The sequence below is a fragment of the Trichosurus vulpecula genome, chromosome 3 (assembly GCF_011100635.1).
Source record: "Trichosurus vulpecula isolate mTriVul1 chromosome 3, mTriVul1.pri, whole genome shotgun sequence".
Lineage (NCBI taxonomy): Eukaryota > Metazoa > Chordata > Mammalia > Diprotodontia > Phalangeridae > Trichosurus > Trichosurus vulpecula.
In genome coordinates, this window is record NC_050575.1 from 404,101,724 (window position 1) to 404,116,646 (window position 14,923).

Sequence of the window (14,923 nt, forward strand, 5' to 3'; positions counted from 1 at the left end):
GGTTTCAAGGTGTTAAGGAACTCTGCATTTTGCTTTTTTTTTCTTCCCCCTCAGGGAACAGGCAAGTGGTATGAACTCCAGGATCTCCAAGTCACTGATATCCTCCCCCAGATGATCACCCTTTCAGAGGCCTACATACAGGTAGGCTGGCAGCAGAAAGCTCCAACATTTCATGCTGAATAGTCCCTAAGAATGGTTTAAATGCTGATTAGCCTAGAGACATGACTGTGCATGTCTGCGTACATAGTTCCATGTTGCATAGAAATGAGTGGTATCTAGTTGTTTCCTTTGTCTGGAGTCAGGGAAGATGATGAGAGGGTGGAGGTTGGGGTCCTTAGTGAGTTTAAGAACAGTGAACCTAACACCCAGAATCAGTCAGCCAACAAGTCTGAGCGCCTGCTGTGCGTCCATATCTGTGCTAGGCAAGCGTAGGGGATGTGGGAGATGTATGTGACACCCTCTTTACCCTCAAGGAACTTAAAATGTAACTAGAGAGAAGACTTAACGAGAACTTGACGTTCTGCCAGCCCTTATGAACACCACATATTGAAGCCTTCACAGACAGGCAAAGACGGTGTACATTGGTGTTGAAGAATGCAGCATGTTGCTGTGGGCATTAAAGGAAGAGGGAAATCCTTGATGGGGAGGTAATCATAGAATGTAGAGAGTGGAGGGGCTTAAGCCAGCCATTGAAGGGTCAGTAGTATTTCTCCATGCATTAGGGAGCAGAGAGGATGTTCCTGAGGAGTGGAACCCCATGGGTTCCGTGGCTTGGAGGTGGGAATGAGTGTGTTGTGTTTGAGGGAGAATGAGATGACCAGCCGGACTGCAAGGTGGGCTGGGCTTTGTGAAGGCTGAGAAAGAAAGTTGGATTCAGCTGGGTAGAATCTAGTCGTGACCCCCAAAGCCAGGCAGAGGAGTGTGCTTGGATGGTGGAATACCTGACTCAGAGAGCATGATTTCTTCAGTGTGGTTCTTCTGCCAGTATAGGTCATGGCCCTTCCCCCACCTAGGGCACAGGCTTGGAGAGCTGTGACAGCTGGGCCAGCCTGGAAACAAGCCTCCTTAGCTGGGCTGGTCCTCAGGCAGCCACTTATGCAACTGGTCATCTGGACCATCCTTAACACGGCTCCTCTTTGGTGCTGGACCCATCTGAGCTTCACAGAATCCAAGTGTCTGAGAGCTGGAAAGGAACTGCAGCAGCTGGCAGATTCCCCTCCTTTCATGAAAGAAAGGAATCCTCACTACAACCTGTGTGATGAGTGATCATCCACCTTCTGCCTAAAGACCTGAGGAGGAACCGACAGGGGCTTCTTTGTATCTCCCCCACCCCTTCCCCATCATACACATTCTCTCTCTCCCTCTGTCTCTCCTTCTCTCCCTCTCTCCCCCTCTCCCCCTCTTGCCCCCACCCCCATTTCTGCCCCCTCCCATGCCAGTCCTTCAGCTCCTTGGAGCCAGCTGTCATGATGCTCCCCCTTCTCTCTCCAGAGTGCTTCACCTATTCCTCATATGCCATGGACTCAAGGCCCTTTTCCACCCTGGCTGCCCTCCTCTTGGCCCTTTCCAACTTATCAGTATCCTTCTTAAATTGTGGTGCCCAGAACTGACCATGGCAAGCAGTCTGGATGGGGGTTCTAGGAAGTGACACGATAACCTCAAGATTACCGGGCGCCTTCTAAGCTATCGCCTACTTGCTGACCAATAGGGAGTTGGCCATCTACTAAAATGCTGAGATTTTTTTCAGACACCCTATCTAACCATCCCTCCTCCATCTTGCAGTTGTCCAGTTGAGCTTCTGTGTCAAGTGCTTTACCTTTATCCCCGTAAGAAGAAGTCATCGTCTTGTAAATTTAGGACAGCGCTGCCTCCTGTTAAGATCTTTTGGGTCCCAACCATCGTTCAGTTTTCTTAGCTAACCTTCCAAGCTCTGTGTCCTCCACAGATTTGATGGCCATCCCATCTATACCTTTATCCAGTTTGTAGGTAAAGCTTAAGTAGCAAAAAGCCGAACAGAGCTTTGGGATCCTCCTCCAGGGAGCTGTCGTGATGATATCGAGCTGGCCGTCCGGACAGTTCGGAATCCGGCTAATTGTGTTCTCATCTAATCCAGATCTCTCCATCTCCTCCAGAAGAATATCAAAAGCTTTGCTCAGGCCTGTGAAAGCTGCAGCCTTCTACTACTTTAGTAATTCTGTCCAAAAAGGGACATAACTTCTTGATGAAGCCGTGCCAGCCCTTGTGTAATAACTGCTTCACCATCTCTTTAATGATTTGCTTTGGAATTTTCCCGGAAATCCGTCAAGCTCACGAGCCTGTAGTTTGCAAACTTTGTTCTCTTCCTTATTTGAAAGCATTTACCTTTCTCCAGTCTTGTGGCACCTCTTCCTTTTCCATGACCTTTCAGATGTCACTGACTGGCTCAGCAATCCCAGCTGCCAGTTCCGGTGGTATCTGAGAGAGCTGCTGGGGGCTCTCTTATCCCCTGCTTACTTATCTTGGAAATCTGCTTCCTGCTAGTTTTTTTTGTTCCTTTGTTTCCAGTACAACAGTCATCTTCCTTTGCTGAGAAATCGGAAACAGTATAAAAGCTGAGCAGCCCTCTTCCCTCTGAAACCAGCTATCATTGTCTCATTCCCCCTCCCAGAAAAAGACCCCATCCTTTCTTTGATCCTCCTTTTTTCCATTATAACTTTTAAAAGCCTATTTTTGTTGTCCTTAGCTTCCCCGCCAGCCTTGGCCCATTTTGAGCTTTTGTTTCCTTTCCAGGACCATGCTGTCTACTTATATTCTTTCTCTGTTGTCTAGCTTTGCTTGCATCCTCTATATCTCTTTCTTAAATCTAAGTTGGCCAAAGAGTGCCCTGTGCATCTACATCAAGCTCTTTTAAAAGTATTTTCCATTTTACTTCTTCTTTGGAATAGCTTCCTTTTACTTCTTCAAAATAGAAGAAAAAGAATTTCACTTGTTAGCATTCTTCTCCACTGGGCTGACTCTTCCTGAAGCATTTTGCTTCATAGGGTCCTACCTATATTTCCTCTGAGCCCTTGGAAATCTGCTTCTCCCAAATCTAGGGTGTTTGTCAGACTGTGCCTGGATTTCCTCTCCTCTTTCACTAGCACTAAGTTGCGGTGGTCACTCCTCAGGGTTCTCAGCAGTGCTGCCCTGGTGGCCAGATTTTCCTTGTAAGATTCTGAATAGACTTTCCCCATGTTAGTTCTTTTGTCTTTTGAAAGGAAGTGATCTCTAAGGCAAGTGGGGAAGATATTAGCCGCTCTCCTTTGGGCAAAGAGAGCTCTCCATTAGATGTTTGGGTAGTTGAAGTGGGCTCATGCCCCACTGGAGTAACCTTTGAGGATCCAATGTATTGGTGAGTAGCAGTGTGGGGCCTTGCAGGAGGGAGGGAAAAGCTTGTTGGCAGAGAGCTGTAGGGGGAACAGTCTGGGAGCAGCCGTGGGGAATAAGGAGTGTCTCCCCCTCTTGCATTCTAATGCTGTGGGAGAGAGCATGGCTCTCCATGGAGAGCTTTGTGGGGTTTATTGTGTCCTCAAAGGAGATTCAGGTTTTTAGTAAAGCAAGAGCGTGAAAGAAAGGGTGGTCAAAAAGTTAGGTCATAGGACCTTAAGTTAAGGAGCTTTTGAGATTTGAGTGAGAGTTTCAGTGTACAGTGGATTGGCCCATTTGGAGAGAACCTTGAGAGGCCTCAGCCTGATTAGAATAAGGATTGGAGTGGAGGAGGAGAGGTAGAGCCTCGGTGGGATGGAGGAAGCTCAGAGTGTCAGGAGAGGAGAGCTGAGGGCCCACAGCTGGCCCTGAGCTGAGGAGTGGGGCCATAGAAGGGTTAGTCAGAAAGACCAAGGGTTAGTGAAGGAGCCAAGGGAGCTTGAATTTTCAGGAAGTAGAGGGTGGGAGCAGTGGTGTGAAGCGCCACAGACAGACCAGAGAGGGTGATGGGGTTGGGTCTGGCTGGAAGATGACTTGAGTCACTTGCCTGGGAGCTGTTCTGTTAGAGTGGGGAGACAGCCAGAGTGGAAGGACTGAAGGCTGGCATGGCTAAGAGAGGGGGCTGGACCAGATGGTCTTTGGAGTGTGAACGATGCCCTCAGAGAAGCTGGGTGGAGGAAAAGGGGGGACAGCACGCCAACCAGAGACAGGAAGGGAAGGAGGAGGGAGGTGGGAAAGGTGGTGACCCAGGCTCCTGGGGGCTTCTGGACAGATTGACGGATGACCACACGGGAGCAGGAAGAGAGGAGCCCTCCTTTCTTCTTTGGTTGCTCTCTTTGTAGCCCAAGACTCAAGGGAGTTTGGGATGGGAAGTAAGAAACGAGGGAGGGGGAGGAGAAGAAAGTGGGATGGAAGGGAGGCTGGAGTGTGCAGATTGGGCAGACACTGAATCTGAGATCCCATGTGTTCATCTTTTGCAGATATGGAAGCGACGGGACAGTGATGAGACCAACCAGCAGGGGGCTTGAGGGACCTCTGGCTGAGGATGTGGCTAGAGCCGGAGGAGGACCCAGGGGCCCAGCCTTTGGCTATTAGTCCCCTTTGAGACTCCTTCATGCTTCTGTCTTCCATTCCTTATCGTGCCTGCCTCTGAGCAGGCTGGCACTCTCTTACAGATGTAATTTATTTCTTAGGCCACTTACCTGAAGTACCTGAGAGAAAGAGGTAGTTGTTCCTTGTACCCTTCCTGCCCAGAAGAGGCCAACGAGCCTGCCTGAGCTTGCTTCCCCCATGAGAACCATCTTTCCCTTTTTGAAAGTTTGTGTTCTGAAGCAGATTAAACACATGCTGTTCTTAAGCCAGACTTGTCACTGACACTTCCTTCCGTTTCTTCTTGCTCAGGTGGTGACTGTTCTCTTATTGAACCCGACCTCCCATGGCTGCTGTGGGAAACAAATACCTTGTTTATTCAGCTCCTCTGTGATTCCCCTATCTGTATGTAGTGCTTGGGGGAGGAGGTGTGGTAGAGTGGGAAGTGGACTGGTCTTGGCATCCTGCAGACCTGCCTCTGACCCGAAAAGCTTCCAAAACACTTTGGGGAAAGTAGGTAGCAAATTGTTCTCCCCATTTTTGAGATGAGCAAACTGAGGCTTAGGCTGAGCAATTGCCCTGTGGTCACTGGGCTGGCAGGGGTCAGTGCCCAGGCCGTCTGGCTCTTTGCATTCCCCTTGTGCTGCCTCCCAAGGCCTTCGCCAGCAAACTGACCGGGGTCTTCCCGAGGGGAGGGGTCCTGAGAGCACGAGTCTCTCAACACACTCATTTTGTGGGGAGGAAATTGAGCCATCAATGTAGTAATCACCCCTTGACCAACTGAATCATTTTAGAAGTTCACCGAGGGAACTTGCTATCAATAATGTTCTCAAATTGTCTTAGGTTTGTCTAAAGTAGGAGTGTAGGTCCCTTTACACTGAACTGAAACACCTCCTTTCTGAATTCACATACACCACACATCCTGGGAACTGTACAGTCCTGGATCTTGAACCCTCGCTCTTGTCGCCGGAATGTCCTTTCTGGCCAGTGGGTGTCTGACCTCTCATTTGGACTTCTGGGGAGGAGGAGCTCACCAAGGCAGAGGGAGTGCATTCCATCTGGGGAGGGCCCCTGTTCCTTGAATCTTCCGCTGAGCTAGCTTATCGAGCATTCATGTGCTAAGGCCTAGGAATACAAATGGCCCAGAAAGCCTCACTATCCTCTTCTCAAGGAGTGTATGTTTTAATAGAGGAGACTAGCTATATGCCAGATGTAGGCTGGGGAAGGGAGGGAGATCTGAACAGAATGCATCGTCAGCCAGGAGAGCAGCAGACCTCCTGAAATGATGAGGTTTGAACAGAGACCTGAAGGAAGCCTGGGAGAGTGAGGGACAGAGCACAGTCCACTACTCCACTGGACCTAAGCTGGTTCTAGTTCTGTCCTTGGGAACCAAGGAGAACCCAGCAAATTCTCCTGTCATCACAACAGGCTTTCCAATGACTGACAAGAGTAGTCATGCCAACCGTTCCCCCTCTGCCTGTCCTGGGTTAATGTGGTGCTGTCCATTTTGATGCGTGCCATGTGTTGGATGGTTGATTTACCCAGTGTGGGCATTTAGGCCAAATTCTTTCGAGTGTTTATGGGACTCCTTCAGGAGACTCACCCTGTTGTGTGGCAGGGCTCGATGCCGCCAGTGCAGTGTCAGCGGCATCTGGAAGACCTTCCCATCTATTGACAATCAGTGTTTACTGCAGCCTGGATCTCCTCCATATTAGTGGCAAACTAATAGGAAATCATTTTCATGATGGCTGCTTTTAAGTATCATTTGAGATCCGATCATTCTTCTTTTTTTCATTATTTTCCTCAAAATTCTTCATCTTTGGTTTTGTCACATCAATTTTTTTTCCAGCTCTATACATTGTCCCTTTAGAACTTCAGCATCAAATACATTAACTAAGGTAGTCTTGTCATTTTAATTTATTTTCAAGGCCCAGCTATGACAATTACTATCTCCAGTTACTTAGGCCTGTTTTTGTTCCTGTAACTGTTTTTTTGGTTGCATCCTAGCACATGGACTCGTTATTTCATGTGCTGTAGTTCTTTTGAATGAAGTTTCTTTCCCTGCTGATATAAGGTACTTTTATTTTGACAGCCCTCAGAGGTAGGTAGTGTAAATATTATCTTCATTATTCAGATTAGGAAACAGTGCCTTGTCTGATGTTCACAGCTACCAGGTGGCAGAGCAGGTGCTCAGAGCCAGACCCTTTGCCAAGCTGTACATTAGGATTCTTTCCACAATGTCTCTGTGGCCTGGGGAAGGAAAATGGAGCCATCCTGATGTTCATGCCACACCCATGATTTACAGCCTTGAACTTTCTTTCTAAGACCAGGCTTTTAAATGGAATAAGTTATAAGGAAATTTTCTTCCTAGAAATTTACTCCTAGACAGAGCTGTTGAGAAGCAATGGGGGCCAATATTCTGAGAAGACTTGAGGACTGACTGTAACCGTCTTCTCATAACTTGTGGCAGGAGGACCAGAATGGTTCTGCTTTGCTCCAGAGGGCAAATGTAGGAGTGAGTAGAAGTGGACATTCCAGAGGCAAATGTAGGTTTGAAGTCAGGAAAAGCTTCCTACAAATACCCCGAAGTTGGATGGGTAGTTCTGGGAGGGCTATGCCTCACTGGAGTCTTCGAGCAAAGGTTGGGTGACCACCTGTGGGATATGTTGTAGAGCGGGGTCCTGGTTCTGATTCGGATTGGCCTGGCTTACCACCAAGCCCCCTTCCTGCTCTGACACCTCGTGAGTGTATCTACATGTGACATCTTGCCTAGCTAAAGGCTGGAGGAAAATTGGGTAGCCCACCCAAGCTCAACAGATAAATTCAATGAGAACCTCACCTTGCTCAAAGGATAGGACTTAGTAAATACTTGTCAAGGGCTTGACTCTATTGTAGCAGACAGATTGGACTGGTTCTCCATAGAAGACAGGTATTAATAACGATGGCTGATCAGTTGTAATTCTTTACAACTGGACTATTCTACAAGTAAGTTCAAAGTGAAAGTAGAACCTACGTTGGATTACACACCATCTTGGGGGAGTGGGTGGGGAAGAGAGGGAGGGAGAGAAAATTTGGAACCTGAAAACTTGTGGAACTGAGTGCTGTAAACTAAAATAAAAAACAAATTTATTTTTAAAAAAAGAAAAAAAATGATAGCTGAAAGTTACAAAGAGGCTGAATTAGACCTGACCAGGGGAGCTGTCCAAAGGTGTGGTGAGTGCTTCCTCACCTGAGCTTTCTGAGGAGGGGTCAGATGACCTTGCAGGAGATGGTGGACTGGGTGTCATTGGCCTCCCAAATCTCTAACAATGAGATTCCGTGGTTCTGGGTAAGTTGTAATTTCTAGCTTCACATAACAAGGAGATGCAGTGCTCAGGTCCTTTATCTGGCTGTCCTTGAGCACCACCTATGCCACCTAGGAGATAGAATACCTGGTATCAAAATTCAGTTTCTGTCGTAGTGATGTTAGGGGTATCAATCACGCTGTGCCTGGTTTCTGCCAGAGAAAACAACCTTTAAAATGGTCAGTTCTGGTGGTTTTGTGGTGGGTGTACTTCCCACTTCCACTGTTTTAGGCATTATGTCTTCCTGGTACTGCTTCCTTTATCTTGGCAGAAGTTTCCTAAGGAACTTGCATTATGTGCCTACTGTATGCATAAGTGCTGCTATGTACTGGGGAGAACATGGCAAGTACAAAATTCATGAGCTATAGCCTCTATTCCCTTGGCCCTCCATAAAGCTTAGAAGGTGACATAGGAATCCTAAGCAGAAAAGGATAATCAAAAACAGGGTTAGAATCCTGCCTCAGATACTTGCCTAGGGCCCGGGGTGAGTCAGTCAACCTCTCTATGCCTCAGGTTCCTCCCCTGTAAAATGAGGGGATTAGACTTGATGGCTTCTAAGGTCCCTTCTTGCTCTGCATTTATGATTCTATGGTCATAAGCCTGTCAGAAAAGCACTAAGTTAGAAACAAGGTCTGATGGAGAAAAAAAAAATATGGGTAAGGTCAAGGAAGATTTCAGACGAGACGGCAACTGACATGGGCCTTGAGTAGGTGGGTAGGATCTCAGTAGGAGAGACAGATTGGTACAGGAGCATTCCAGGTATCCTAGGGAAGGCCAGGAACCACTGGGAGGGAAGTGAGGATCAAGCTTAGCTGGAGATAACGAGTGGGGGGAATTACTTGAAGTAGTTTTAAATTACAAGAAAGTCCAGATTGAGGAGGGCCTTGAATGCCAAGCTAAAGAGCTAGGATTAACTTGGCAGCAACAAGATGATATTTCTGCATGAGGAAAGTTAATATGGTGGCCATCTGAAAAACGAACTGTAGAGAAAATATCATTATATTTTTTGAAAGGACACGAGAAAACAAAAAAAAGTTCTTGGGCAAACATATTACCACTCTGTTACTGCTTTGTTAAATTTAATACGTTGTGGAGTTGTTTCAGTCTTGTCCAGCAATCCGTGACCCCATTTGGGGTTTTCTTGGCAAAGATACTGGAGGGGTTTGCCATTCCTTCTCTAGTTCGCTTTATAGATGAGGAAACTGAGGCAGACAGGGCAAAGTGACTTGCCCAGGATCACACAGCTAGTAAGTGTCTGAGGCCAAATTTGAACTCAGGTCCTCCTTATGCCAGGGTAGACACTCTAACCACTGGGCCACCTAGCTGATAGCTACATGTGTAAGAACAGGGACCGGACTTGTGGTTTCATTGATATAGGGAACTCCTACCACCACAGGTCCGCACCGTCTCTGCATCTTATCCTCTAAATGCCTAAAGTACTGAGAGTTTGATGATTAGCCAGGGTGATACAGCCCCCATGTGTCTGAAGTGGGACTTGAACCCAGGTCTTCGGTGCTCTGAAGCCAGCTCTGTCCACATGGTTGCCTCTCTTAGCTATATAGTACTTAAATGTATCCTTTTAAAAAAAGTCCCAGATTCCATGTAAGACAACTTCACAGTTACACAATCCTCTTTCTTATTCTTTTTTAGTATATTAAAAGGTGCTTGTAGTTGTCAGGTTTACAAAAAAGAAAAAATTAATTTAAAAAGAATGAATTCTAGTGTCAGGGATGGGGGAGGGGTGGGTGGATATTGGCTGTAGGAGAGGAAACTAGTAGGAGCCTATCTTTGTAATCTTGACAAGAATCTGGGCAAGGTTGTGGACAGAAGGGACAGATGTAAGAAATATTAAGGAGCCAGAATCTCCGGGACTGGGCAACTGATTAGGTGAAGGAGAAGGGAGAATCAACTCACACTGTTCTTATCTAGGACAAAGTGGGCTGGCTGGCTGGCTGAAGTCGATGCCTCAGGGCAGTCTGAACCAGTGTTATCTCCTGTTCCTTGATCCCTTGGATTTGTAGCCCTCTCTGCTGGAGGACAGAGCTTTCGGGCCCCTCCTGGCCTCTTGGGTCCCCTTTTCTGCCTAGGCACATCGGGTGTCTGCTCCCTTCTGGCCCCAACCTCTCCCATCACTCCTGCTGCAGGATTCCCAGGCACCAGGCATTTGCAGCCTAGCCTCAATTTTCCTTTCAAGTCCTCTGTGCATCACCTCGGGCTGGATATTCCCACCCACCATTAAAGTCTGTTGCTTCTCTTCAGGAAGGCCTTCTGCTGCACTTTCCACCCAGTGTCCAGGGTGGAGGGTAAGGCATACAAGGGTGGGGTAGTCAGTTTGCTAGAGGTGGCTCAAGGAGAGATGTGGGGCCGAAAAAAGATCTAAGGAGTTGGGAGGATATGGAACCTCAAATATCTGAGGCATGTCTTTTAACATATGTGAGGATCAAGAATGCACATGAATGAATGAATGAATGAATGAGCCAAAAATCATTTATGAAGCGCTCCATGTGCCAGGAGCTCTGCTAAGCACCCAGGATACAAAAACAACCACAAAATCAAACAGCCTCTGCCCTTGAGGAACTTCCATTCTAAAAGGGAGAGACCACCCAAGTAGAGGGGGAGCACTAGAGAGGAGTGGTTTGGTTTAGGAAGTGACTGGGATGGTGAGGGCAGCCTTAGAGCAACCTTAGGGTGTGAGATGAGGGTCAAACTATGTCCACATAACCAGGACCGTCCTGGAACCAGCTGGACCTGCTCCAAATAACTGTTAAGTTTTCAATGTATTTACACCTTGGAAAATAGACAAATGGTACATATCAGGGCTTGGTTTATTGCTGTGTTGATTATTTAGACTTAAGAAAGCAATGGAGAAAATATTAATGCAGGTTAAACTTAAAAGAGTGTTGTGTGCACATTTCTTTTTCTGGAGAGCTGGTGGTTAAACATTTGCCACCACACCCCCTGCATATAAAATACCTTATATTAACCAGTTCCATGAAAATCTGTAAAGTAGTGTTACAAGGGGCAGTTGCTTCCATATTAACAACATTACCCCTGGGATATATGTTCCTGGGAAGCCAAAATTGAGATGACAAATGCTTAAAGTGGATCTTTACAAACACCTGACACTATACTAGGGAAACCACCAGGACTGGGCCATGCTGAGCCACTGGGGATTATCAGGCTTCAGAGTACTGGGCTGGGCTGGTCTTTGGGTCAAACATTAGTGGAGTGTTTGTTTATAATGGTGGTGAAGCGTGTGTTTAGTGGGGGAATTCTTTATTTGGACTTTGTCTGTAGGAGGTGTCAAAAGCAGCTACTAGTTCCACATTGCCCCCTGCCCCCTGGGCCCAGACTAAGTGCCAAGGAAAAGAAACCAGGTTAAGTTTGGGAGAGGGGGAGAGGAGATAGGCTGGGGGAGATGGCACCAATCTACTGTCCTCAGCCTGCTGCCGGGTGGGGCATCATAGATAGCCTGGAAGTGCTACCCCTCTCAGGACTCAATGTCTTGGGAGATGATAGGATGCCCTTCCTGCCCACTGCCTGTATCGCCAAGGCCTGGGGATTTAGGTCAAAGTGAGGGTCATGTGCACTGAGGTCTGTAGCCCCTGCCTCCTCCTCCATTCTAACCCATGACTGAGCCACTGCCTGTACCAGCCCCCCTCACTTCACCCCAAGGGACTGTTTCCAATTATGTTTTTTTAAAGTTTTAATTTCACCTTCATTTGTAAGTTACTATCACATTTACTCCCATGCCTCGGGTTGTGATTGCCTCCCTTCCTTTGGGGACATCATTACTTCTGAGCAGCTTCCTGCGGCTTGGGAACAATGTGTTCCTTCTATCATCTCCAGAGCTCTTAGAAGGCTGATTCAGCCTTGGGCTCTTTGAGGTACTCTTGGGAGCCTCCCTGACTAAACCCTTCAGCTGGGCATCGCTGTCTGTGCTTTTGAGCCCCACCCCAAGGACACAGCCTTTTGGGGGGCAGGTTCTCAGTATCCGACCTTGCTGTTGAGCCAGCCCCACCCCTGTATCGCAAGAAGGGAACACACTGTTTCTTTAATGCTACAACTTTCCAGTTTTTGGTGGCTCTGGATACATCTGCTCTCATAGCTTGGGCACGCCGATGGGTTTGGGAACTGGACTTGGAAATCTGGACCCCTTGACTTGCATGATTCGATGGTTGTCTCTGGGTAATAATACAGTTCGTATTCACGTGGCATTGTAATGTTTGCAAAATTCATTTACATATGCTACCCCTTTTTTGTCTTCATAACAATTCTGGGAGATTCTTGTACCAGAAGCGAGCGAGACACACCACAGAGTATAAGTTTTAAGTGGAGAATTTATTAGCTGGCGGCCATTGGGGTACTGCACCACAAATTAATGGCGATGTGTTGGGGTGATGGCTTGGCTTATATAGGATATGTGGGGGTGCAGGGGGCGGGGAACAGGAACAAAGGTCCTGGCTGATCAAAAGATTCAGTCAGGTTATCATACTAGTGGGATAATCTCATTTACATTCCTTGGTGGAGTCATGGAGTCCCAGGGGGTTTGCTAAATGCCAAAGATATCTGAGTCCATTGTTTCTGGGGGTGCTTGTCAGTAGCTAGGGGTTACTCAGGGGGTCCTAATTTTCCTTGTATCACATGATAATGCTATTATTTATCATCTCCAGATGAGAAAACTATTATTATGAGGAATCTATTACTATCCCCATTTTACAGTCAGGGAGACTGAGGGCTAGAAGAGATTAAGTTAAGCCCTGGGTCACCCAGCTAGTAAGTCCCTCAGGCAGGAATTAAACTGTTTTCCCTATTCCAAGTTCAATTCTCTCTGCTCACTGCTTGCATCAAGTGATTACCTCCCGATTTTAACAGAGGAGGGCTCCTATGTGTTGAGTGGGGCGTGGCTGGGGACTTGGTACAAAGACAGGTGCACTCCATCCCTGAGCCCTACAGTCCCGCCTTCTGCATCAATGCGGGTCTTGGCTCCAGAAAATGTGGTCACAGCAGTGTCACACCTGGCGTTGCCCCCTGTGCTCCCTGCCTAGAGCACCGGGTGCCTTAGCTGCCTTCTCCCATCTTCCCTGGGACCTCATACTTTCCGTGAGATCTGACATTCAGTGCTGAAGTGACAAGACCCCTGGGTTTGCTAGTCGCTGGCCGTGTGACCTTGGGCAAGTCACTTACCTCTATGGGTCCGTGTGAGGTGTGGGCATCTCCTCTGAAGGGCATGGGACTTGGCTACGTTGACAGAACCTCAGAGTTGGAAAGGATCTCCTCACTCTCGCTCACCCCATTTATCCAAGCAGTTGTTAAATCCTGTTATTTCTATTTTCACAGCATCTCTCCAATAACAGCTAACATTTATGCATCGCCTATTATGTGGCAGGCACTCTACCAGGTGCTTTACAATTATCATCTCATTTGAACCTCCTGACAACCCTGGGAGGGAGGTGTTGTTATTATTACCCCCATTTTACAGAGGAGGAAACTGAGGCAAACAGCGGTTAAGCGATTGGCCCTGGGGTCACAAAGCTAGGACGGTTTGGGGCTGGATTTGAACTCAGGTCTTCCCGACTCCAGGACTGGCATTCTATCTACTGCGCCACCTAGTGGCCTCACCTAACCATCTTCTCTCTACTCATTGAAATCTGGTCCTCTCACTCCAGGGTGAGGGTTTTCTATCCAGTAGGCACCAGTCGCCTCTGCTTTGTGTCTCCTTGAAGGCTGGGGCTGTTTTTTGTTTGTCTTTGTATCGCTGGTGTCTACTAGCATGGTACCTGGTACATAGTTAATGCCTGCTTGCTCATTGATTGATTGAACTCAGGTCCATCTAGAAGAGAACGCCCAAGATGGTCATCCAGGCTTTGCTGAAAGACCTTCAGTGAGAGGAAAACTATCATTTGTCCTTCCCCAGGCAGTGCGTTTCACTCTGGGACAGCTCCCATGGTTAGGAAATGTTCTCATTCTGTTAAGCTTAAATCTTCATCTTCGAAATTCTGCCCCCTCCCTCCCAATCCTGATCTCTGGGGCCCCTCTCCCAAGAGACCAAGTGACAGCCACTCTGTGACCTGAGGGTGTCACATCTATTCCCTTCCCCGCTCTCAGCTCCTTCATTGGATCTCTGGGCATGAACAGAAGATCCTTCCTCATCCTGGCTACCTGTCTCTGGATGCTTTCCCGGCTTATTCGGGCCCTTCTAAACTCTGGAGCTGTGAGCTCAGCCTCCAACCTTGCTGGGCTGTTTGTTTATGCCTTCGGCATGATTTGATTGCTTACTTCCAGCTCCCGCAGGATGGATTCGGATTGATGAATTCTTACCTCATTGACTTAGAAGACGTATCCCAGCCCTGCTCTCATTTCCTGTGTATTGTGGCTGTTGACAAATTGTTGTAAACACCTTACTGCGGTCAGTGGTTAATTGGCCACCATCGTTGGGGGTGGGGGGAGGGGAAAGGAGGGAGCCCAGGCCCATCCGTCTTCCACAAATATATTGCCGTAGCTTTTGAGCTACAAGAGGCTTTAGTGACATTGAATCCAACACCTCGTTTTCTTTTCTTTTTCATATTTACTCACTTATAAATCATATGTGTACTTTTGTCGTTCATTTCTCTGTCGTGTCCAACTCTCCGTGACCCCATTGGGGGGTTTCTTGGCAGAGATACTGGAGTGGTGTACCATCTCCTTCTCCAGCTCATTTTACAGATGAGGACGCTGAGGCAAACAGGGTTAAGTGACTTGCCCAGAGTCCCACAGCTAGTAAGTGTCTAAGGCCGTATTAGAACTCAGGAAGATGAATGAGTCTTCCTGACTTCAGGCCTGGCACTCTCTCCACTTGGCCAGTTAGCAGCCCATATATGTACCATCAAACTAATAATCATTGGTCCTTTGTTTTCGAAGAGGACCAATGACGACACGGGCGATGTCCTGACTTGGATTTAAATGAATTGGATTTTAAGTGAGTCAAAGTGCGCAAAGTCGTCAGCCTTACTTTCCTTTTCCCGAGTCGTTGAAGTCCAGTGGCAAGGCACAAATCAGGATGACTG

General features: G+C 47.6%; 1 protein-coding gene across 1 annotated transcript in view; it reads left to right on the forward strand.

The window, feature by feature from the left end:
* USP39 (ubiquitin specific peptidase 39) overlaps window positions 1–4,801 on the forward strand; it is a 42,843-nt gene extending 38,042 nt beyond the window's left edge. The window contains exons 12-13 of the mRNA XM_036752761.1: window positions 55–141; window positions 4,425–4,801. Of these exons, the coding sequence (XP_036608656.1) occupies window positions 55–141; window positions 4,425–4,472 (135 nt within the window). The 3' untranslated portion in view covers window positions 4,473–4,801. The remainder of the gene's footprint in view (window positions 1–54; window positions 142–4,424) is intronic.
* Window positions 4,802–14,923: the final 10,122 nt, after the last annotated feature.